Below are 24,087 nucleotides of genomic sequence, written 5' to 3' on the forward strand. Positions count from 1 at the left end.
AAAATAGAAATTAGTAACAACGGCAATGCTGGTGAGAATGCAGAGCTCCTGGCCATGAACCTTTCTGCAGGAAATGTAAATCATACAATCACACAGGAAAACAGTCTGGTGGGTTCCCAAATAACAACTCTCATATGACCAAGAAGTTGCACTCTTGGGTATTTCTCTCAGAGAAATGAGAATGTATACCTTCAAACATATATCCACACTTACCCATGGATCTTTAAAGCAGTTTTGTTTGTAAATGCCAAAATTTGGATACAAAAACAATACCTTCCACGAGGAAACAATAATACAATCATACCTTGGGATATACCTCAGCAGTTAAATGGAATGAATTTTTTTATCTGTACAGCAATCCGGATGCATCTTTGGAGAAGCATTTTGAGTGAAAAATCTTAGACGATAACATAAGCCCATAATTCCATTTGTATTACAGTACTGAAATTACACGTATTTCGAAACAGAGAGCAGATTAGTGGTTTCAGGGGATGAAGGAGGGATGGGAGGGGAGTGTGTGTGGCTATAAAGAGGCAACGTGATACATCCTTCTGATGAAAATGGCCCCTATTTTGACTATATGATTGTTGACATCTGGTTATTACATTGTTACAACTATAGAGTTGTAAGATGTTACCACTGGGCCACACAGTATATAGGGCACTTGGGATTTATTTTGATCATTTCTTACAACTGCTTAAGAATGTACAATTATCTCAAAAATACAGTTAAAAACTTCCAGTCTTCTCAGTATGTATGACAATTTCTTCCCTTTCTATATACTCCTCTGAAAATAGGCATCTTTAGCTTTATTTCCATTTTAGGGGTCCCAGAGACCTGAGTCCAAATTCTTATCTTGGTACCTTCTTGCCATCTGGCTTCTTAACAACTACATAGGTTTTCTTCTTCTTTTTTTAGAAAATACTTTTCATTTATCTATATTTGGCTGTCCTGGGTCTTTGTTGCTGCGAGGGCTCTTCTCTAATTGCGGTGAACAGGCTTCTCAATGCGGTGGCTTCTCTTGTTGCAGAGCATGGGCTTGGGGCACGTGCGCTTCAGGAGCTGCAGCCCGTGGCTCGGTAGCTGCAGCTCCCGGCTCTAGAGCACAGGCTCATTAGCTGTGGTGCTCGTGTTTAGTTGTTCCATGGCATGTGGGATCTTCTCGATCCAAGGATCAAATGAATGTCTCTTTCATTGATAGGCAGATTCTTTACCTCTGAGCCACAAGGGAAGTCCCTACGTAGGCTTTCTGAGTCTGTTTGATTGTCTGCAAAATAGAGTTTAAGTAATAGCTCATCTAAAGGATTAATTCATCCATATATGTGAAGTCCTAAACATTGTACATTATACATATGTAGTAGGCATGTAAGGAATACATGTTATCTCCCTTGTCATTCTAATTTCATTTTGTAGATCCTATATCAGAATGACAATCAGATTTTTACGCATTAGTAACACTGTAGATGATTCTGTGATATCCCATAGAAGACTTCAGGATACTTCTATAATATGCCTGTGTTCTTCCTCTCTTCAGCTGTAAACTTTTTGGAATTTAAGGGCACTGTCTTACAGTACTGCGCTGACCACAGTTTCTGGTGCCAAATAGGTCTCCAATACATGTTTGCTGGGGGGACTGCATCTTTTAATGTGAATAATCTGGCTCCAAAATTAGTCTGTATACCTTCCAAAAGAGTAGAATCCTTTCCTATTCTTGAATCACTAAGTGTTTTGAATTATATCTTTTCATGCATTAACACTTAGGCAAATCCCCAGTAATTATATGGACAAAGACCATGAGAGTCTGGAGCTGGAAAGAACCTGAAAGTTACCACGTAGTCCTTCATTTCACAGGGTCCTTTCTGACATTAGTGAATTACCCACAATGGCACTGGATGTGTCCCCCTCCCCACGCCTTTGACACATTTTCTCTGATGCTTCATTCGGATTAAAATCTTTTCACATCATGAGAGTATGCCCTTTATTTTTTAATTGGAGGATAATTGCTTTGCAATGCTGTGTTAGTTTCCACCATACAACAACATGAATCAACCATAAGAATACACATAGCCCTTCTCTCTAGAGCCTCCCTCCCACCAATGCTCTTGAAGTGATTTCTTTTTCTTCCTCATCCTAACTGAATGCAGTATGATATAAGCTGAAGGAACCAAATATATTCATTTTTCTCTTTTTTCAGAATGTCTATATTTATTTACTTTTAAAATGCTGCTTATTAAGACAAAAAGGCCCAGATGGGTAACATGTTAAATTTAACTTGTGATTATATAAGTAGTCTTCTTTATTTTGCTTATGCAGGATAAAACATAAACATTTTGTAACATAAGATTTTTTCGTGTTCAGCAATTGTGTCATTGTTGGGGTTTAAGGCAAATTTTCTCCATGTGTGCATACCAACTGGATTCTCAAAATGACAGTGGAATGAAAAACAAAGCCAGGCAATGAAATTGTAGTTTATTTGCTCATCCACTCATTGTCTAATTCAGTTATTTATTCAGAAAATATTAACAATATCCAGTATACTTGGTACTAGAATTAAGCACCAGGGATTCAATAGAGTGGTTGCCACCTTGGGAAGCAAACCAACTAACCCAGATAGTTAAACCCAGGGTGTTATGTACTTAGATGGGTGGAGAATAGTGATCTATGTGAGCTTGAGGATGAGATGTGAAGGATGAATAGCATTGAAGTTACGTAAAGAGGAAAGGTAGAGGTAAGGACTGTGGTAAACGGAGTAGCATGTGAGACAGCTAAAGACCGCAGTATTGCCAGCAAATAAATGTAATACAAAGAATGTTCTGACTGTTACACAATAGGGAGGGTCAAAGAGGACCCTTCCTCATGGGCCTCTGTTCTTAGTAAAGATGCAAAGAAGAATCTGAAGGCTTAGCAGTGGCAAAACCCACTGTATTGAAGAAAGAACAGAATAACATCTCAAGGAAGAAGTGGGCCATGCTGGGAGAGGGACTGGCAATGGAATGATGAGATACATGGTTTTCAAGACAAGGCTTTTACATATTCATCTAGGTGGGCGTGGAATGACAGTTTTGATTGATTGTTGCAAGTTGCAAAGCAACAGGCTCTATTGCTCATGTCTTTCCCATAATTCAGCCTGCTCTAATTAGATGTAGGCATGTATAGAATATTTATGAGCCTTGTATAGGCTCCGGGCTACCTAAGGTCACTTGAGGACACAACTGTGCATATAGGTGTCATGTGTCGGAGTTGGAGAAGCCCCTGTGGTTAGTTTGTATCCACTGTGTGCCTAGGGAGCCTGGGAGTTGGAAATGTCTGTGGTTATTTTGTATTAATAGCCTATCCATGAGCTCTCCTGGGCCATATTTCAGGGTGTCTGGAGTAGGGTTTAGAGATTATCTTGAATCTTTTTCTGTTAGACCACCGTGTGTTGCTCATGTCTAACTGCATAATTTGACGTGTAAAAAATTTAGAGCATTTTTGTTGAGAAGGAGAATATATTGAAGAGTTGGGTTTTGTTTTGTTTTTTAACATATTGGGATATTGACAGTAAATTTAAAATTCCTCCTTTTCTTCTTACTCAACTATAGATTATGTTGTTTGTGTGAATAATTTGATTACTAGGAGAGGAACATATTCTAATGAGGAGCAATTCATTCCTAAATGTTTTTCAAGGTAGAGTGGGGGTGGGGGAACACAGAGGGTAGAGAGTATTTTGTTCTCTGTTTTAAAAGAGAAAATGTTTTCAAGGTGTTTTCTTAAATTATAAATTCAATTTTAAATTCTGGAAATATTGTACTGTCCTGTGCTTCCCTGGCTCAGCTGGTAAAGAATCTGCCTGCAATGCAGGAGACCTGGGTTCGATCCCAGGGTTGGGAAGATCCCCTGGAGAAAGGAATGGCTACCCACTCCAGTATTTTGGCCTGGAGAATTCCGTGGACTGTATAGTTCAAGGGCTCGCCAGGAGTCAGACACGACTGAGTGACTTTCACTTTCATTGTGCTTCCCAGGTGGTGCTAGTGGTAAAGAATCTTTCTGCCAAGGCAGAAGACACTGGTTCAATTCCTGGGTGAGGAAGTTCCCCAACCTACTCCAGTATTCTTGCTGGAGAATCCCATGGACAGAGGAGCTTGGTAGGCTACAGTCCTCAGGATCACAAAGAGTCAGACAGGACTGAAGCTGTGCTAGGATCTATTAATAGTAATTCAGTGGTGTCTAAAATAGAAATGAGCCTGACCTCAGAGAACTGCCTTCAATGAGAGACACAGCATTCATCAAAAAATCATGCAGTTCATTACATATGTTCAACTCTAGGGGAGCTACAAAGTAGATGTGCGTGGTGCTGGGGGAGTTGGGCTAGTTAGGAATTTTAGATGAAGAAATGCCTGAGACTTTATTTATTGACATAGTTAAATGGAATCTTCTTTAATGAGAAGGGTGTCATGTAATTAGAAATCTGGTGGCGTCATAATTTAATTTTATGAAATTGCCACAATAGGTGTTGATTTGAATTCATTTAAATCACTTGTATCATATACTTCTTATTGACTTTACATGTTCTAGAAAAGAGACCTAGATTACTGAGAACATGATGAATGTATCAGAAATGATTATATAATTTTGAAAGAGGATATTGATGTTTGCAAGCAGGTTAATTTAGAAGCCTGTTAGTGTTATGGATTTAAGCATTCTGGCACATTCTGATTTCTTATTGATGAAACTCAGGAACAAGAATCTATAAAAAGATATGTGATATAAGTAAACCATCAGAGAAAAATAATATTCTGGGAAAAGTGAAAATCAAACTGTCATACGTGGATATGCATTCTGGTCATTTAGACAAATATAAGTCTAAATAGTCCAATTATCCAAGCTGAAACCTGTCACTTGTCCTGGAGTTACAGAAAACTGATAAATATAAAACCGAATAATGGATGGAAACCAGTAATCATTTATCCAGGAAGTGTTAAGTGCCTCAAGTAACAGATTTTATTTTTTCAGAAAGGGTTTTAAATTATGTGGAGTGAAATGCAGGATTTGAATGTCTTTGCTTGGGTATCTCAACAGCAGTATCTTTTCCAGATGACTAGGTCTTTGGGAAAGTTTTCTGGCTAAGTTTAGATTGATGATTTAATTGTTGTTGTTCAGTAGCTAAGTCGTGGCCAATTCTTTGCAACCCCATGGACTGCAGTATGCCAGGCTCCTCTGTCTATGCAATTCTCTTGGCGAGAATACGGGAGTGGGTAGCCATTCCCTTCTCCAGGAGATCTTCCTGACCCAGGGATTGAACCGGGGTCTCCTGCATTGCAGGCAGATTCTTTACTGTCTGAGCCACCAGGGAAGCCCAGTATTTCCTGGAGTATGCTCAAATTCACATCCATTGAGCTGGTGATTTAATTACAATCTGAGATTTAATGTCTTTAACTATAAATTTCTTACTAACTTTCGTTGGGTAGAAAACAGTCTACTGAAGATTGGGATGTTGGAGGTAATAGAAGAAATTGCGTTAAACAAAACTCTTAAATGTTAGAGTCTCAGGATCAGCCTATGTCTTCAGAAATTCCTGTACATTTCTGAAATCCCAACCTTGAGGCACCTTGGGTTTTCTCAGTGACCTCTGGCTTCTTAAGATCTCTGCTTTGATGCCCTCTGGGTCTTATTCTCTTTGGTTCACACGCATGCATTTGAGACTTCTGTTCCCTTGGCCTGCAGGTTCCTTACGGTTTTTTCAAGATCCTGCTTATTGCTTTCCATGGGAGGAATAACAGAATTTAGCTAGTTCATTTTATAATGCTATTAACACTTTTGGGTCTTCATATTAAGTATTCCCCTCAATGCTTCAAATTCAAAATGGCTTTACTACATATGTTACAATCTAGTTGCACTGAATCATGATTCAAATCTCCAGTAGAGAGAAATATTCTGTTTCATGCTAGAGGCATTTGATTGAGAACTTTCCTATTATCATCCTCAAAAATGCATCCCTTAGAAAACATGCTTTCGTATCAAGAGAGACACTGTGGAAGCATGTGCCTTAAACTAGATGAGTAGATGGGAAGGAGACAAGGTACAGATGCAAAAGATGAGAGCCTTCTGTTTCAAACTTCTGCGAGGTTGAAAGAAAAAAATCAAATGGGAGGAGGGCATAATGAGCATAACATACCCGCTGGGAGTATGATTTGATGTGTTTATATTTGACTACATTTGATGTGTTCAAAATGGGCTTCCCAGGTGGCACAGTAGAGAATCTGCCTGCCAGGAGATTGATGTGACCTGGGTTCGATCCCTGGGTCGGGAAGATCCCCTGGAGAAGGAAATGGCAACCCACTCCAGTATTCTTGCCTAGGAATTCCCATGGCCAGAGGAGCCTGGTGGGCTGCAGTCCATTGGATAGCAGAAGAGTTGGACTTGACTGAGCGACAAGCGTGCACGATGTATTCAAAATACATTGGTTTCCCATGTACCTATTAATACAACCTGGTGAGTAGAAGGTTTCAAGGGCCAAACATACTGAGGAAACCAGTGGCTAGTTCTGATCCTCCAGGTCTCAAATCCCTTGTTAGTATCAATACTTCCCTCTGTAGCTGGTGTCTCTCTTGCAGGATGTCCACCTGACTGGTCTGCTCTCTTCTGCACACTGTCTCTCTGTGCCACCTGGTCTCCAGACAATGCTCTGTGGCTCTTGGATATTTATCTTCCCTGTTGCGTGTGAATCAAGGTTTCTGTACCATCTCTAAGTTATACTCATGGAATAGGTGATTTTATTTCTTTCCATTTTTAATTTTTGGAGGCTGTGTTGAGAAAGAAAGTTTTAGTCTATAGTCATGTTCTAAACGATGTGATCCCCAAAAGATACTCTGTTTTGACCCTAGGTGGTCATTTATCATAGCATTGCTTACAGAAAAATAACTTTAAGAAACTCATTTCTTTGGTATTGTAAAACAGACATTTAAGTAACATAGGTCAAAGAGAAATTTAATGGAATTTAAGGCTGAAGGATAAAAAACACTGAAATCTTGAGGGATGCTGCAGAATTCAGGGATATTTTTAACATCAGTGACTATATTCGGAAACGGTTATGTCTGCCGTGGGACAGTGCTTCTCAGATCTCAATTACAATGAGTGTAATTAACCCAGAACCCCAGCTGCCCTGGTCTGAAATCCAGGGAATGACAGTGCGCTTCTCATAGACAACTCCCAGCCAAAGACGGGCTCCTGGTGTTGGGACATGCAACCCTTCTCACTAATGACTTTGATTCAAATACTCCTCTGTGCCCTCACCTCCCCTTCCGAGGAAGGCACTGATGTCCGAGATGATCGGGCCCAATCTGCCTTCCTTCACTGTCTCTCCCTCATGCAGTCATTCCTGATCCCAATCTGACTGTTCGTGGCCTTTCCTGTCTCGCCCCCATTCTCTCTTATGCAGTCCCCGCAGTCAATTTATTGTATTTTAAATGCCAGCTGTAAGAGTTGCTTCTTGAAATATCCAGATTAACCCAATATCAAAGACAAAAATTAGCAAACTAAATCCTAACAGAAAAAAAAAAAAAAGCACAATGAATGTAGAAAGAGAGAAAGTCAATATTAGGAATTAATACAAAAAAAGTAGAATAGAGTTAGCAAAGACAGAAGTTGGTTTTTTGAAAAAAAGAGCATTCAGGCAACATTAATTAAGAGATATAATTTTAAAAGTCTAGTAATAAAAAAGGGACAAAATTTTAGATAGATCAGAGGTTTACAAAGATAGGGAACCACTCTGCAGAGAGAATTCTAATAAAAATAAAATCTTACATGAAATGAATTATTGACCAGAAAATATAACTTACCCAGTATGACTCTTATAAAAATAGAAAGCTGAAATCTGTTTATAACATTAAATAAAGTAAATTAAAAATTAATGAATTAAAACTTTTTATAATAAAACTCTAGCATCAGAATACTTTATGGTTAATTCTACCGTTCTATGTAGATGATTCTAGTTTTATAGAGCATCTTCTAAAAAAGAGAAAAAAAAGAGGGAAAACTTCCCAATTCTTTTTATTGTATTAGTTTAATCCTTATACTGCATCTAGACAAGGGTAATATAAGCAAGGAAGATTATAATCAATTTCACACATAAATATAATGGCAACAATATTAACCAAATATGAGTAGTCTTAATATTTTGATGAATAAAAATTTGTCACAGGAATACAAGGTATACTATAATATTAGATCTTTTATTATGTAAGTCAGCACAAAACAGAGTACAAGAAAAAGTCAATTATGTAGTTACTTCTAAAGTTGCTTAAAAAAACAGTTGCTACAACTCAATTCATGATTATAGGAAAAAACATTTTAGCACATTAGGACTCAAAGTGAACTTTTTAAACCTGATAGAGTAACAAAATTGTGGAGCAAATTTTTTATTTAGTGATTAAGTATTAGAAGCTTGACAAACCTAGACAGCATATTAAAAAGCAGAGATATCACTTTGCCGACAAAGGTCTATATAGTCAAAGCTATGATTTTTCTAGTAGTCATGTATGGATGTGAGAGTTGCAGCATGAAGAAGGCTGAGCACTGAAGAACTGATGTTTTCAAATTGTGGTGTTGGAAAAGACTCTTTTTTTTTCATATCAATTGATTTACTTTAATTGGAGGCTAGCTACTTTACAATATGGTAGTGGTTTTGCCATACATTGCTATGAATCTGCCACAGGTGTACATGTGTTCCCCATCCTTAACCCTCCTCCCACCCCCCTCACCATCACATCCCTCTGGATCATCCCAGTACCCCATTCCCAAGCATCCTGTCTATTCATCAAACCTGGACAAGCGATCTGTTTCGCATATGATAATATACATGTTTCAATGCCGTTCTCCGAAGTCATCCCACCCTTGTCCTCTCCCACAGAGTCCAGAATACTGTTCTCTGCATCTGTGTCTCTTGATGAATGGATGACAAAGCCATGGTACATATACACAATGGAGTATTACTCAGCCATTAAAAAAATACATTTGAATCAGTTCTAATGAGGTGGGTGAAACTGCAGCCTATTATACAGAGTGAAGTAAGCCAGAAAGAAAAACAACAATACAGTGTACTAATGCATATATATGGAATTTAGAAAGATGGTAATGGAAAAGACTCTTGAGAGTCCCTGAACTGCAAGGAGATCAAACCAGTAAAGGAAATCAACCCTGAACATTCAGAAGGACTGATGCTGAAGCTCCAATACTTTGGCCACCTGATATGAAGAACTGACTGATTTGAAAAGATCCTGATGCTGGGAAAGATTGTGGGCAGGAGGAGAGGGGGGCGACAGAGGATGAGACGGTTATACAGCATCACTGACTCAATGGACATGAATTTGAGCAAATCCCTGGAGATAGTGAAGGACAAGGAAGCCTGGTATGTCCAGGGGGTCACAAAGTGTTGGACATGACTTAACGAGTGAACAACAAAACCAGAAGCATGGTACCACTTTTTATTTAATATTCTGTTGCAGATGCCAGGCAGTTCAACAAAAGAAGAAAAGTAATAAAGTAATAAGAATTGGAAAGATACAAAATTGTAATGATCACAGAAGGTATAATTATTTAGAGAACACAAACTAATCTATAAAATATAATTCATGAGAGTTTAAGGATACTGTTGAATATAAGACCAATTAAGTATGCATATATATGTATATATACCAGAGAAAATCATATTTATGAATATAATATATATGTATTATAAATAGAGTAGTACCTGGGCAAAGGATTGGAAGACTAAAGAAACAGCAGAGTTAAGAGCCCAGACTCAGAGTCACCTGCATAAGGGCAGTTGATCTATCAACAGCTGTCACTGGAAGCCAGTGGTAAGTAGAGGAGGCTGTAGAAAGTACTGACTTTAGATTAAAGATGAATGGAAGGAATGAACTTGCTTGCTATAATATTAATATTAGTCTTTTTAATGAACAATCTCATTTTAATACTTAAAAAGTTTGTGCGATTCTGGTTTGATCAATGAAACAAACTCATTTTTTATTCTTCACTAAGTTTCTTGAAAGAATTCATCAACATATCTCTTTTGTCAAATTTCCCCCCAAAGCAGATATTAAAAAAGCAATATTAAAACATAAAATTGTTACACTAAGTCATTCTTGACATAAAGTGGTGATTTAAGGGTTTCTCATTAATACTTTTGCTACTATTTCATTTTTATCATCATACTGTAGATCTAATTCATTCTACTATCTCCTTTTCTACTCTTTCCCCCATATAAATAATATGCTATGTACTTTTTCCTTCTTTACAGCTCAGTGTTAATAATTAAAGTGAAGTTTCTATTTTATTTGAACCATCAGAGTATAATACAATAGTCAACATAAATTTTAATTAAAATGGTGGTTAATCCTTTAGAAAAAATAAATACATTGATTAACATGAAACATAATCTCAGTTGAGTGGAAAAGCTTACTTTAGGTGATTTCCATAGATTTCGTGTTTTTTAGACACTGAGAACTGTTGAAATCTCTGAGAAGACCATCCCTGGGGCAAGACAGTTTGTATACTTCTAAAATCACTCCTTGGAAGAAAAGTTATGACCAACCTAGATAGCATATTCAAAAGCAGAGACATTACTTTGCCAACAAAGGTCCGTCTAATCAAGGCTATGGTTTTTCCAGTGGTCATGTATGGATGTGAGAGTTGGACTGTGAAGAAGGCTGAGCGCCGAAGAATTGATGCTTTTGAACTGTGGTGTTGGAGAAGACTCTCGAGAGTCCCTTGGACTGCAAGGAGATCCAACCAGTCCATTCTGAAAGAGATCAGCCCTGGGATTTCTTTGGAAGGAATGATGCTAAAGCTGAAACTCCAGTACTTTGGCCACTTCATGTGAAGAGTTGACTCATTGGAAAAGACTCTGGTGCTGGGAGGGATTGGGGGCAGGAGGAGAAGGGGATGACCGAGGATGAGATGGCTGGATGGCATCACTGACTCAATGGACACGAGTCTGAGTGAACTCTGGGAGTTGGTGATGGACAAGGAGGCCTGGCATGCTGCGATTCATGGGGTCGCAAAGAGTCAGACACGACTGAGCAACTGAACTGAACTGAACTGAAAATTACTTTTAGGAGAGACTTTGGAAATAAAGAAGATCTACCCTTTATGACTTGCTTAATTTCCTAGTGCAGATTTTATTAAGTATTTTATATTTACACAGTTTTTCCTAGTTGTTGTTGTTTTTCAGTCGCCAAGTGCATGACTGCAGCATGTCAGGCTTCCCTGTCCTTTACTCTCTCCTAGAGTTTGCTCAAGTTCATGTTTACTTATTATAAGGATACTCTAAAAGTTATGAAATCATAAGTAACCATCTCATGACCTGCAAAATGTATAGGTCAACGAGGAAGTGATGACTAGAATGACCACAAGCTGTTACTCAGTTCAGTTGCTCAGTCATGTCCGACTCTTTGCGACCCCATGGACTGCAGCATACCAGGCTTCCTTGTCCATCACCAACTCCCAGAATTTACTCAAACTCATGTCCATTGAGTCAGTGATGCCATCCAACCACCTCATCCTCTGTTGCTCCCCTCTCCTTTTTCCTTCAATCTTTTGCAGCATCAAGGTGTTTTCCAATGAGTTGGCTCTTTGTATCAGGTGGCCAAAATATCAGAGCTTCAGCTTCAGCGTCAGTCCTTCCAGTGAGTGTTCAGGGTTGATTTCCTTTAGGTTTGTCTGGTTTGATCTCCTTACTACAGTGCAGCACAATGGATTCAGAATGTGGTTGTATCCTTATATAAGTGGGTGTCTGTTAGCCTCATGTGGGTGGGATGAACTCATATTGAAGGCAGAGAGGAACCTTAGGTGAACCCTGGCTTGGACCCTTTGTCCACCTTGACGTTACTTCTACTGTCAGAACCCCAGTTTCCCTTCTCGTGTGTAGCACACACAAACTTACAGGATGGTCATAAGGATAAGAAATAACCTTAGAGCTTATTTACCAGGAACATACTAGGTCCTCAGTAAAAGGGTAATCATCTTTTACGGCTAGAGAGTGACAAGCTTCCTGCCTTTTATCTCTTCTTATCAAAAGCACAGTGTCTGTAATGAGGTTTTATAGCTAACTTGTCTGAAATGAAAATTCTGAATATTTGCAAATCTATTGCTGGAACATGCACATTGTACGCAACACTCACTGGCCTGAAGAACGCCATATCGTGCATTCTCTTGGGGGGTTTTCTCAGTCGACAAGGTCCATTTACAAAATGATTGTTGTCTTGATAAAACATGCTGAAAAATAATACACTATTTCACCTGTTATTATTTGAATTGGCTGTCAGTATGTTTTGTTCTTTAGAAAACATATTTATGACAGAAATATTTATGGTGAGTTTGAAAGTTTAATAACTATTTTCCCTAAATCATTCCTGTCTCATAATACTAAGTTGTAGGAAATAGTTTCCATATTTTATAAATGAAAAATAGTGTCTTGGGATAAAAAGAATTGGGACTCAACTTTTGGTCATTCTACTGAACAATCCTGTCTTTACCTCATTCCTATCACAAAATACAAAGGAACTATGACAACAGTAATAAGAGTTAAGAGTAAATGTGCTGAGAAATTCTATTGGCAATTGAATTGGTGAGTGAATAACTGGCTCTGCTAGGATGCTGTCTTATTCCACTTTGTGCCCACTTGCTGTGATTGAAATACAAGGGAGCTTCTTGTAGAGACAGAGTATGCGTGTTTTCCTTCCTTCAACAGGTCCTTGTGAAGCGCTGACCTAGCGTGTGTTGGGTGCCAGATGGTGAGCAAACTGGCCCAACTCAGGTTTCATAAAACTTAGGTTCTAGTTATTTTGTTCATTGCAATCTATTACTGATATCCTTTCAGCAGTATTAAGGAATGACAAGGGGAGAAGATTGAGTTTATAGATGAATATAATTAGAAATGACCAAATTGTTAGGCTGTGAACACATATGTCACTCATATCTCGATAAAGCTGGAAGGAAGGAAGGAAAGAAGTAAACACATAAACACTTATATACATATATATGAATAAAAGAAATGACTCAATTTGGTCCTTGGGAATAATCACAATATTACATTTTTTTCATAAGAAACTCAAATGATCCTTTAAATCACACTTCCTTCTAAGTGTAAGTATCTGCTTGTTTAACTTGCTTTCTTACCTACTCTCCTAAGCTCCTAATATGTCATGATTGGGCTCTTGGCAAATCCATCTCCTACTTCCTTTTATTGAGATACTTTTAGCTTGATTCTCCTTCCCTGGCTGTTCAGATGGTAAAGAATCTGCCTACAATGCAGGGGACCCAGGTTCAGTCCCTGGGCTGGGAAGATCCCCTGGAGAAGGGAATGGTTACCTACTCCAGTATTCTTGTCGGGAGAATTCCATGGACAGAGGAGCCTGGTGGGCTACAGTCCATGGGGTTGTAAAGAGTCGGACATAAGTAAGAGACTAACACTTTCACTATTAAAATTCATAGTGTATTATAGTTAGAATTAAAATGTTTTAGAATTTTTCCATTGATCATTGGAAGTGAATCAATAGAATTCCATTTCAAATTGATCAGTTGTTAGAACTGCTTACAAAATACTCTGAAAGCTTAAAGTAATACCTGATATTTCTTTCATCCTTTTAACTCCACATTTAATTGAATGGCTTTTAAGGTAGTAGATTTTGTATGATTTTTAGAAAAGAATAATCTGACAAGAAAGAATCATTAAAGATGAAATAAAAAATAAAATTGCTAATAAAATTTATGATCCAGTTTTCACAAACCCATACTTTTTTGATGTTTATTATATGCCTAAATTTATCAGATAATTGGTATGTCAATAAAAACCTTCAAATAGTAAATAATAACACATCATTATTTAAGTTTTGTTGTTATTGCTGTTAATATAATTCCTTCAACTTTTTAAATTTAGATTTTTTTCATTCAAGCCATCTATTATTTATTTAAAATTCTATTTCTACTTGTTATCTGTTATTAGGTATAAATTCAAATGCAGCAATGTCTTCTAAATGCCTAAAGTTTTACAAAGACTTGACATAGCATCCTATTTGTCCTTGACCAAAAATACATTTATTCTCATAAAATTAATTTTTCATCACAAAGTTGATGATTTTTTATTGCAACTTTATTATTTTCATTCTGATAAGTGATGTGATGCTAGTCAAAAAGTTTAAGCATTAATCTTAATAATTAAAGTCATGTCATGTTCTAAATTGGATTGTGAAATACTGTTTTCACCTCATATTCCAAACAGGCACCCCAAATGTCAAATCACATCATCTAAAATTTGATCCCTTAGTTTATTATGTTTAATTGATAGAGAAGGTCTAGTGCCAAGAATGTAATTTTAGTTTCCTGTTTTTTTCAAAAACCAGAGCCTTTTAGATTTGGGAACAGAACATTTTCTACAATAATGGCTCAATTATGTGTGTATGAAAAAGCAGTTTTTAGACTTTTTAATCAAAATTAATTTCCAAAGATATTATTGAAGTCTAACATTTTCTTAATGTTGATTTCTCTTTGAAAATTTAAAGTCGTGGAAACTACTTTATAATAGTGCATCAACACTTTGCCATCAAGCCATTTAAAACTAACAATGTTAAAACACGTAATTTTCAACCTTGATCCATAACAAATAGTTTTAAAATACCTCTGATTTTAATCATGTTGCCAACCTCCATTCCCTGAAAATCAAATAGGCCATTCATTCAGGTGAGATGGACTATATTGTACAGTACTTTAACCATGGCATTTATGATATTTTATTACATTCACCATCTATACAATGACTAGCATAGTGCCTGGAAGTTGAAAGGTATAGTAAATAAGTGAATGAGTGAATGAATATATGAACTATATCCATCCAACCAAAATTTCCCAAAAAATGATTTTGTTACTTCTCAACTGATAAATTCTCATCAGCTGAGTGGAGCTTGATGGCAAAATATCATCAATGTCTCACTTAATATACTTAATTGACAAATATGGTCTGTTTGGTTCTAGAAATAGTCCCATGAACCAAGAAAAAGGGTAAATTTATCTAGCGCATGATCTGGTCTTAGGGCTTTTGTGTTGTTTTCAACTTTTCAGACAAATAGAGTTCTCTTTTTAAAAATTGTGTAGAGACTTCCCTGGTGGTTCAGTGGTTAAAACACCACATACTTTCACTGCAGGGAGCACAGGTTCAATCCCTGGTCGAGGAACTAATTTCCTGCCTGCCTTGGATGTGGCCAAAAAATAGAAAAATTAATGTGTAAATGGACATATTCATTTTGGCAATTGCAAATGCTACATGTTGCTTTTCTGTGTTTTCTGTCTTTAGCTAGAGAGATTGCAGGCTGAAAATACATCTGAGTGGGACAAGAGGGAGCTACTTGAAAAGGAAAAACAAGGACTGGAGAGAGAAAATAGAAGGTTAAAGGTCCAAGTGAAAGAAATGGAAGAACTCCTGCACAGGAGAAATAGATTAAGTGAAAACTCGGAAGGTCCTGATTTCAAGACATCAGGAGTTGAGCCACAGGAAAAAAACAAGGTATGGGAACTCTTTGGAAGCAAATGTTTTCACTTCCTTTGTATTTCTGCCCTGAGGACTGGTGGGTACCACCCTAACTTTCACAACTTCAAGCCTGAATACATTTTTTTGTACTATCTCATATCTGATAGTTTGATCTTTTCCCATGGCAATATAAAATGTATCTAAAATGTTGTTCATGCATAGGAAAAGAGAATGTGACAAATTTTGTGTGAACATGTTAGAGTATGACAAATCTGAGAGTTTCAAGCTTTTCCAAAAGGAAGAAAAGCATGAAGTCAGTAAAGGACCTCTGTGTTTGGTTTCCTGTCATAGTTTTATCTCAGTTATTCAAGCAGTTGATCTTATTTTTCAGTGAGTATTTTTCTCCATCAGTTTGGGCAACTATACAATTAGGATTTGTTGGTGTAAGGTAAATATCCACATAAACATTTAAACGTATCTGGTTTACTCCTCTCTGATTTCTTTTTAGTCTCAGAAAAATTATTTTTAAGTCAGTTAAACACATCATGTTACAAATTACCTTTATAGGCTATGACATATATGTTAAAACCTGAATTACAGTCAAATTTTGACTTTGGGAAAGTTAGCTTGCTTTGGAATTTTGTCCTAAAGCCAATAGACATATTTACTGCTATGGATGTAATTTTTTTGATACATGGCTTTTAGATTTTTAAAACACTCTCAGTGGCAGTTGTAATGTATATGTGTTGGTACCAGTATATTGCAAAACACATACAGCTTGTTCCTGTTTCTCCCATGAAAGTAGCTATGGTACCTTAATGCATCATTCTATCTTTTTCACTTAGTTCCGTTAACAATGAGTTAAAAATGAGTTTGAAACGTTCATATTTTTTGAGTCATATAAGTAGTTCATATTCATATCAGCTGTAAAAGCTAAATGGGCAGAAAAAGTGAATTCCATATTACTTTTGTTTATTCTTTGTGATTTTAGGGATTTATTGCAAATATAAGATTAAATTGGATTAGTGTTTCATGACTTGGTGATGCAAACATCTAAAGTTAAATGTTATAGTCAGTGATCATAATTTTCTATTGTACAGATTCATAAACCGTCAGTAATGGTATATGCTTCTGACATGTACACAACGGATAAATCTGTAGAGAATGTTTTGCAGCTTGCCACTCGTGAAAGCACAGAATTATTTCAATTATGGGGCAAGTTTTGATCATCAAAATATCTGTTTCCCTTTGATTCACTGAACAGAGCAAGCACTTATTTTTATTATTCCCTGTGCCAGTCTCTGCTCTGGATGCTGGTGATGTGAAAATGACTGAATCATTATCCTTGCCCAGCGTGGGCTTCGTGTCTGTCTGGGAAGATATTACACGTCCATTGTTATCAATAATAGATTGTGATGATGGCTAAGAGCAAAGTGGAATGGGAACATGAAAGAAGTACTTCATTCTATCCCACTTTGATGCCTTTCTGGTTATATCCAGCTGTTATAGCATAAAGTGCGTCAGTTAGGAAGTATGAGGGCTGATTGGGGCCTGTTTGGAGCTGGTGTGTGCGTGCATGCTCAGTCGCTTCAGTCTTGTCCAACTCTTTGTGACCCTATGGACTGTAACCCACCAGGTTCCTCTGTCCATGGGATTCTCCAGGCAAGAATACTGGAGTGGGTTGCCATGCTTTCCTGCAGGGATCTTCCCGACCTAGAAATCAAACCCACATCTCCTGTAGCTCCTGCTTTGCAGGCGGATTTTACCACTGACCCACCAGGGAAACCCTTGGAGCTGGTATATATGCCAATGTGCCTTATCATGTTAGCAGACCACTCTGAGTTTAGTCCTGGGCTCTTGGGACCAGTGTAGTTCTTTGGTTTAGAAGTAGACAGAGTTTGGAAACCAGGAAGATTTTGGAAGATCTGAATAACTTGTTGGGTGTGCTCATCAATCATGAGGCTGTTCCTTCAGTGTATATCATTTTGATGGCTGGGAGGAGGTGTTAGTGAATTTTTTTTAACCTTCTTTATTAAGAATTCAGACTCACTACTTAAACTAAAGGTGTCCCAGGTGGCACCAGTGATAAAGAACCCATCTGCCAATGCCAGAAACATAAGAGACTTGGGTTCAATCCCTGGGTGGGGAAGTTCCCCTGGAGGAGGACACGGGCAACCTACTTGAGTCTTCTTGCCTGGGAAATCCCATGGACAGCGGAACCAGGCAGGCAATTGTCCATAGGGTTGCAAAGAGTCAGACAGGAGTGAGCGACTTAGCATGCATGCACTTAAACCAAAACAATTACCTGTCGTGGAGCAGCTGCAGGTCATAATCCTTGGAGCTACAGAAATCTTTACAGATCAAAATATCAAGGTTCAGATGTCTCTCAATATCAAATGAATCAAAGCTTCATACAGAACAAGCCAAAGTCCAGGAAATTGTGTAGATGTTATTATAACACAAATCCAAACTGTGCTTTTAACATTATATCAATAAAACTAATCTGTATCTGTAAAATTATGTGCATCAGTACCATATAGGAATAACATGTTTGCATATATATGTGTGTGTATATATATATATAAGTGCCCTATAGAATTAGCATATATCTAAATGCATAAAAATACTGTGTATGAATAAGATGAGGAAATGGATGCTGGCATATAAAATGCTAAACTCATAAATCTCATATAAACATAAAATGAACACATGTGAAAGGTTTTATTTCATCCATCCACTCCTGAATCAACCAGTAACATGATATAGCCAGTTGAAGGATCTAAGTAACAGAAAAATGGGCAACCAGAATGCATAAATGAATTTGGTTATCAGATGCAAAACTGATTTTTTTTCCCCACAAGGGATAAAGAAATAAATTGCACTTCCACCAGGCAAAATTAGTTTGCATCTCTATGGATGAGAATTATATGCATTGCTGTGGGTTATCTAGAAAGTACACGGTTGTGTGTACTTCAGCCTACAGACACTGAAAGCTGCAGATCCCTTTAGAGTGATAAAACCCTAGCTGGAGAATGTTGTTAGAAAGGACCATCTTTTCCAAGGCTCAGTGAAAAGAAAAACAGCCAAATAAACAGCTGCAAGGTTCACTAATTCGAATCCCTTTCTGAGCTCTTACTGTCCTGTTTCTCTCTCTGTTCGCTTCTTTGAACTTCAGGACAGAGAATAAGGTAAGAGAACTTGATTGAAAGGGAAGGAAAGGAAAAGTGGGGTTTGTGACCACCGTAACGTGATAAAACATAACAAAACAACCGAAGAGGAAACAAGCACGTATTACCTGACATTTATCAAAATATGTCATGATTTTGCTGTAACAGAGAAAAGTAGAATTGCAATTCCCAACAATTTTAGAAAATAGACTACCCTGTAGGGCTCAGATGGTTTCTTCAGTGTATGGCAGAGATTTCTGTGCTTGTGAAGCCTTAATTCTCTTGATGTGCAGTATATGTATTTTCCATTGCAAACCATACTTTTTTAAGTGAAACATCATTGGAAAAAACGGTCAGTATTCTACTGAGCAAGGCCCCGTGGCTCGTCAACATGCCTCTCATGAAGCGCTTTGGAAGCCTGTTTTCTTAAATCATTCTGGCAACTGATTCCCTTCATTCAGGTCACATACGGGGTCATTCTCAGAAAGTTAATGTGACAGAGAGGTAATTGATGTGTCTCAGGAAAATGATGAATTAATCCCAAAGTGGAAAGGCCATCAAAGTCAATTCCTAATGAATTTACTTTACTGAAAGTGTCCATTCTTTGAACAGAACTGGCATTATGTATATTTTGCTTAGCAACTTTGTCTTCAGAAACGTGTTATTTCCATTCAGTGCTGGAGCAGGCAGCTCTGCCTTTAACTTTCCTCCATTATCATGCTTCCGAAGCCTTCTACTACTCATAAATTTGTTGAACCATTTAAGAATAAACAATAATTATACCTATTCTTTTGCTGTTAGAGTAATAAATATAGAACACTATAATTTGATGTTATTAGATTTATTTTATTATCTTCTTATGTTTTTCTTTAGCTGTTCTTACTCTGCTTTGCTCTGAGATACACTAGAAATTTCAACTTTTAAAATAGCTATTAGTAAATACTTATATAACTGTATCGCTTCTCGGCCTTTTGGCTAAGATCATGTGTAAGTACTTATATAACTATAGAGATGTTTAGACATATGGAAAAATATAATAAAAGTGTGTTAAATATGCTATATCTTATTAATAAAAATGAAAATAATTTTGAAGAATAGCATGTATACCACACTATTAAACCCTAGGCTACAGAAGACATTCTTCAAAATAAATTATTTACTCATGAAACTGAAAAACACATCCACGGTTTTGGGTACATTTTAACAAAGGTGAATGAAATTATGTAGATTGAGCAAAACAGTGTCCTTTTGCCTAAGAAATTCTGATGTTAGCAGAAATAAAGATACTTAAGTACCACTTACAGATATCATAAGGATGATATCTACTGAAAGTGCCCCACTGAATTGAAATAAATCAATATACTGCAAAATAGGGTGGCATTTACTTTAATATACTATGATTGCTTTCACCTCCACTCAAATACACACACACATACATGCACACACCCCACAGTGAATTGATTTCTACAAAACTAATACTGAACTAGGAGTATTAGTTTTCTTCCCCTTTTGTGATTCTCTACTGGAGCAAAAGTGTGCACATAAGATTTTATATGCATGAAGCAGCATTTCTGGGAATAAATTATTTGCGTGTGGAGTTCTACTTTCTCTTACTAAAACACCAAATGCTGTCATGTCTTGTGAAATTAAAATCATGAATATTAAATCTCAGTCCACGTGTTTGGCACATCCTCACAAAAGTGTAGCAGATCATTAAGTGAATGTGTGTGTTTATGCTTTGATTTTCATTATTTAAATTTTACTGTATATTTTCATTTATCTTCAATTCTCATCCCCTCTCTTATTCTATTACAAGGCAAATGTGAGAGGGCAACAAAATCTGTAGGGTTAATGGGATCTTTTATCAGCCTTTAAAACCTCCTTTTTATGTATCAGATAAATAACATTTATCCCATAACCAATTAAAATGAAGATGCAAATTTTGACTCTTTAGGTCACTTATATTTTACAGAATTAGAACTTCATGAAATTTTATAGGTTGTGATATTCAGATATGAAATTATATCTCATTTTGTATTTTATATGATTGGCATACTACTAATAATCTGCTATATTATAAAGTGATTGGAAGTTCCCATAGCTGTCATCAGTTGATTTATATATTAGTTTGATTTAAAATAGTGATAAAATAATATTTAGCTTCTTATTTAAAATGAAAAAATGCTATGGTTATAATATTTCTTAAAATTAAAAACCAAATTAAAAATAAAGCTATAAGACTAGAGGAAAACTCAAATAGCTTTAATAGGGCTGAGACATTCCCAATTTTTTTTTCTTTCTTATAGTGAAATCACAGTACATGAAGCTAACCATTTTTTTTAAAGTCTTCATTGTATTTGTTACAATATTATCTCTGCTTTAACCATTTTTGGTTTATCGGCAACAATGCATGTGGGATCCTAGCTCCCTACTAGGGATGAACCAGCACCCTCTGTATTGGAAGGCGAAGTCCCAACCACTGGATCGCCAGGGACACTCTGAAGTTAACTGTTTTAAAGTGAATATCTTAGTGGCATTTGATAAATTTACGATGTTGTACAACCACTTCTGATTCTAAAACATTTTCATCATTCCCAAAGGAAATACAGTAAGCATTATATAGGAAGACACCAGGAACCACAGATTTCCTTTCTGTCTCCATGGATTTACCTGTTTTGGCTATTTCATATGAATGGAATCATACAACACGTAACCTTTTGTATCTGGCTTCTTCAACATAAGGTTTCCGAGGTCCTTGAACTGTGCAGCAAGCATCAGCACTTTCTTCCTTTCTTTGTTGGCTGTAGAGCATTTGATTGTATGGATATACCACAATTTGTTCATCCACTCATGCACTGATGGATACCTGGATTGTTTCTATCTTTTGGTTCTTTTGAACAGAGCTGTTAAGAACAGGAATGTACATGTATTTATTTGGGTACCGGTTTTCAATTCTTTTTGGTACAGATAGGGGTAGAATTTCTGGGTCATATGGTAATTATATAACTTTAGAGAGACAAACATTTTTTTTTTACATTGACTGAGCCATTACTTTTCCAGTACAATATACGAGAATTCTTATTTCCCCAAATCCTCAGTGATACTTGTTCTTTTTGGGTTTTGTTTCTGTCTTTTAAAAATTATACCCATCCTACTGGGTGTGAGGTGGTAAATCTTGTTGTGGTTTTGATTTGCATTTCCCTCATGACTAACAATGTTGAAAATGTTTCATGGGCTTCTTGGCTACTTCTGTCTTTTCTTCAGAGAAATTTCTATTTAAGCCATTAGCCCACGTTTAAATAAGGCTGTTTGCTTTTTTGTTGTTGAGTTGTGAGAGCTTTTTGTATACTGTAGATATTAAGCCCTTCTCAGATATTTGATTTGCAAGCATTTTGTACCAGTCTTTAGCTTATCTTTTCATTTTCTTGATAGTGTCTTCTGATGTATGCAGGTTTTTTTTTTTTTTTTGCATGCAGTTTTTGATTCTGATGAGTGCCAGTTTATTTTTTCTTTTGTTGTTCATACTTTTAAGGTGTAATTTCTAAGAATCTATCACTAAATCAAGGTTATGATAATTTACTCCTATGTCTTCTTCTAAGACTTTTATAATTTTACATGTTATGTTTAGATCATTGATCTCATCTGAGCTAATTTTTATATATGGTTGTAAGGTAGGGATCCTGCTTATTTGTTTTACATATGGATTTCCAGTTACCTCAGCACAACTTGTCTAACAGACTGTTTTTTCCCTATTGAATAGTCTTGACACTTTTGTTGAAAATCAGTTGTTAATAAATGTATGGGTTTATTTTCTGGATTTTCACTTCTATTCCATTGGTTTGCAAGTTTACCATTATATCAGAGAATTCACCTTATAGTAAGTTTCAAAATCAGGAAATGTGGTTTCTCCAATTTTGTTCTGCTTTTTCAACATCATTTTGTATATTCAAGGAAAATTGAAATTCCTTACGAATTTGAGGATGAGCTTTTCTATTTCTGCAAAAAATGCCATAAGGATTTTGATAGGGACTCCATTGAATCTATAGATGACTTGTGGAAATATTGAGATCTGTTGAATATTTGTGTTTCTCCAAAATTCAGACATAAAAACCTAAATTCTGATGTGATGGTGTTGGAAGTGGGGCCTTTGGGAGATTTGGTCTGAGGGCAGAGCCTTCATGAAAGAAATTGTCCTTATGAAAGAGGCTCCAGAGAACATGTTGCATTATTATTCAATGGAAGTGGTAACTGCTGAATGTGTGATTCAACTCATATATAACAGGTAAATAGGACCAAATATTAAAGAGTGAAAGAATGAAACTCTTATCCTGGGTCTATGCTCAATATTTGAGTGATTTTGGTCAAGGAATAATCTTTGTGGTTTAGTTTTTTTAAACTATTAACAAAGTTTGGAAAAAATACCTGAGATGCTTCCAACACCCAAATTCACAGTTCTGTTATGTTTTGAAAATTTAGCTACTGGTTTAAATAAAGACATTAATTCAGGTTCATGAGGACAACATAATATTTCTTTGGAATTTCAGTTTATTTTTACTAAAATAGCTATTGGCTCCTAGTACAATTTAGTGTACTCTTTCCACTTACTGGATTTATTTCTTTTTAATTCACACAGTTAAATTTAATATGGTTGTTGACATAATTGAGAGATTTTTCATTTCATATTTCTCTGCCACTGGCCATCACTTTATTTCCCTATCATTTTATTATGCTTAATTTAATGGTGTTTGAATATCCACAACATTTGGCAGCTTTTCTAATTCTCTCTAAATTCTAGGAAAAAAGAGGAGAGGAAGCACCAATACATCAGTAACTAACAAGAATCATTTCTTTGCTTTTAAACTAGTTTTGATTAATTTTCCATTATGTAGTTCCTTTTTTTTTTTCTCTTGTGTGGGTGATTCTATTTCAGTGCAAAGTGAATAGGAAATCAATCAAGAAGCAATAATTACATATCACATTCATATTTCACATTCACTTCTTTTCTATTATTCTGAAAGCTTGTTACTATATGTACGCTTGGTAGAATTTACATGGTGAAAAGAAGGAATTTAAAAATAGATTAGATGTTCTGATCTCCTAGAGCAGTGTTTCTTAATGTTGGATCCTGATCCTGTCTGTCCCAGATAGGGTGCTGTCTGAAAATAAAAATCCTGAATTAATAGGCATATGACTTGGGAACTAGAAATGTATATATTTTAAAACAATAAACTAGGTGATTTTTATGTGCAGTAAGATTTGGAAAATCACCGTTAACATCCATGTTTCCAAGATGCTTTGTAATATTACCCTTTGTAATAACTGTAAATGACTTCAGATTATTTCTGATATAGCATTATTGAAATGTATGTGTGTGCATGTGTGTGTATTTATGTGTACGTATGTATGTGTATGTGTGTGTAT

General features: G+C 36.3%; 1 protein-coding gene across 1 annotated transcript in view; it reads left to right on the forward strand.

Moving 5' to 3' along the window:
• The window catches only part of CCDC102B (coiled-coil domain containing 102B), a 269,181-nt gene that overhangs the window by 94,670 nt on the left and 150,424 nt on the right, over positions 1-24,087 (forward strand). The window contains exon 6 of the mRNA XM_040264340.1: positions 15,326-15,535. Coding sequence (XP_040120274.1) covers positions 15,326-15,535 — 210 coding nt within the window. The remainder of the gene's footprint in view (positions 1-15,325; positions 15,536-24,087) is intronic.

This window comes from Oryx dammah, unplaced genomic scaffold (genome assembly GCF_014754425.2).
Source record: "Oryx dammah isolate SB20612 unplaced genomic scaffold, SCBI_Odam_1.1 HiC_scaffold_22, whole genome shotgun sequence".
In the NCBI taxonomy this organism is placed as follows: Eukaryota; Metazoa; Chordata; class Mammalia; order Artiodactyla; family Bovidae; genus Oryx; species Oryx dammah.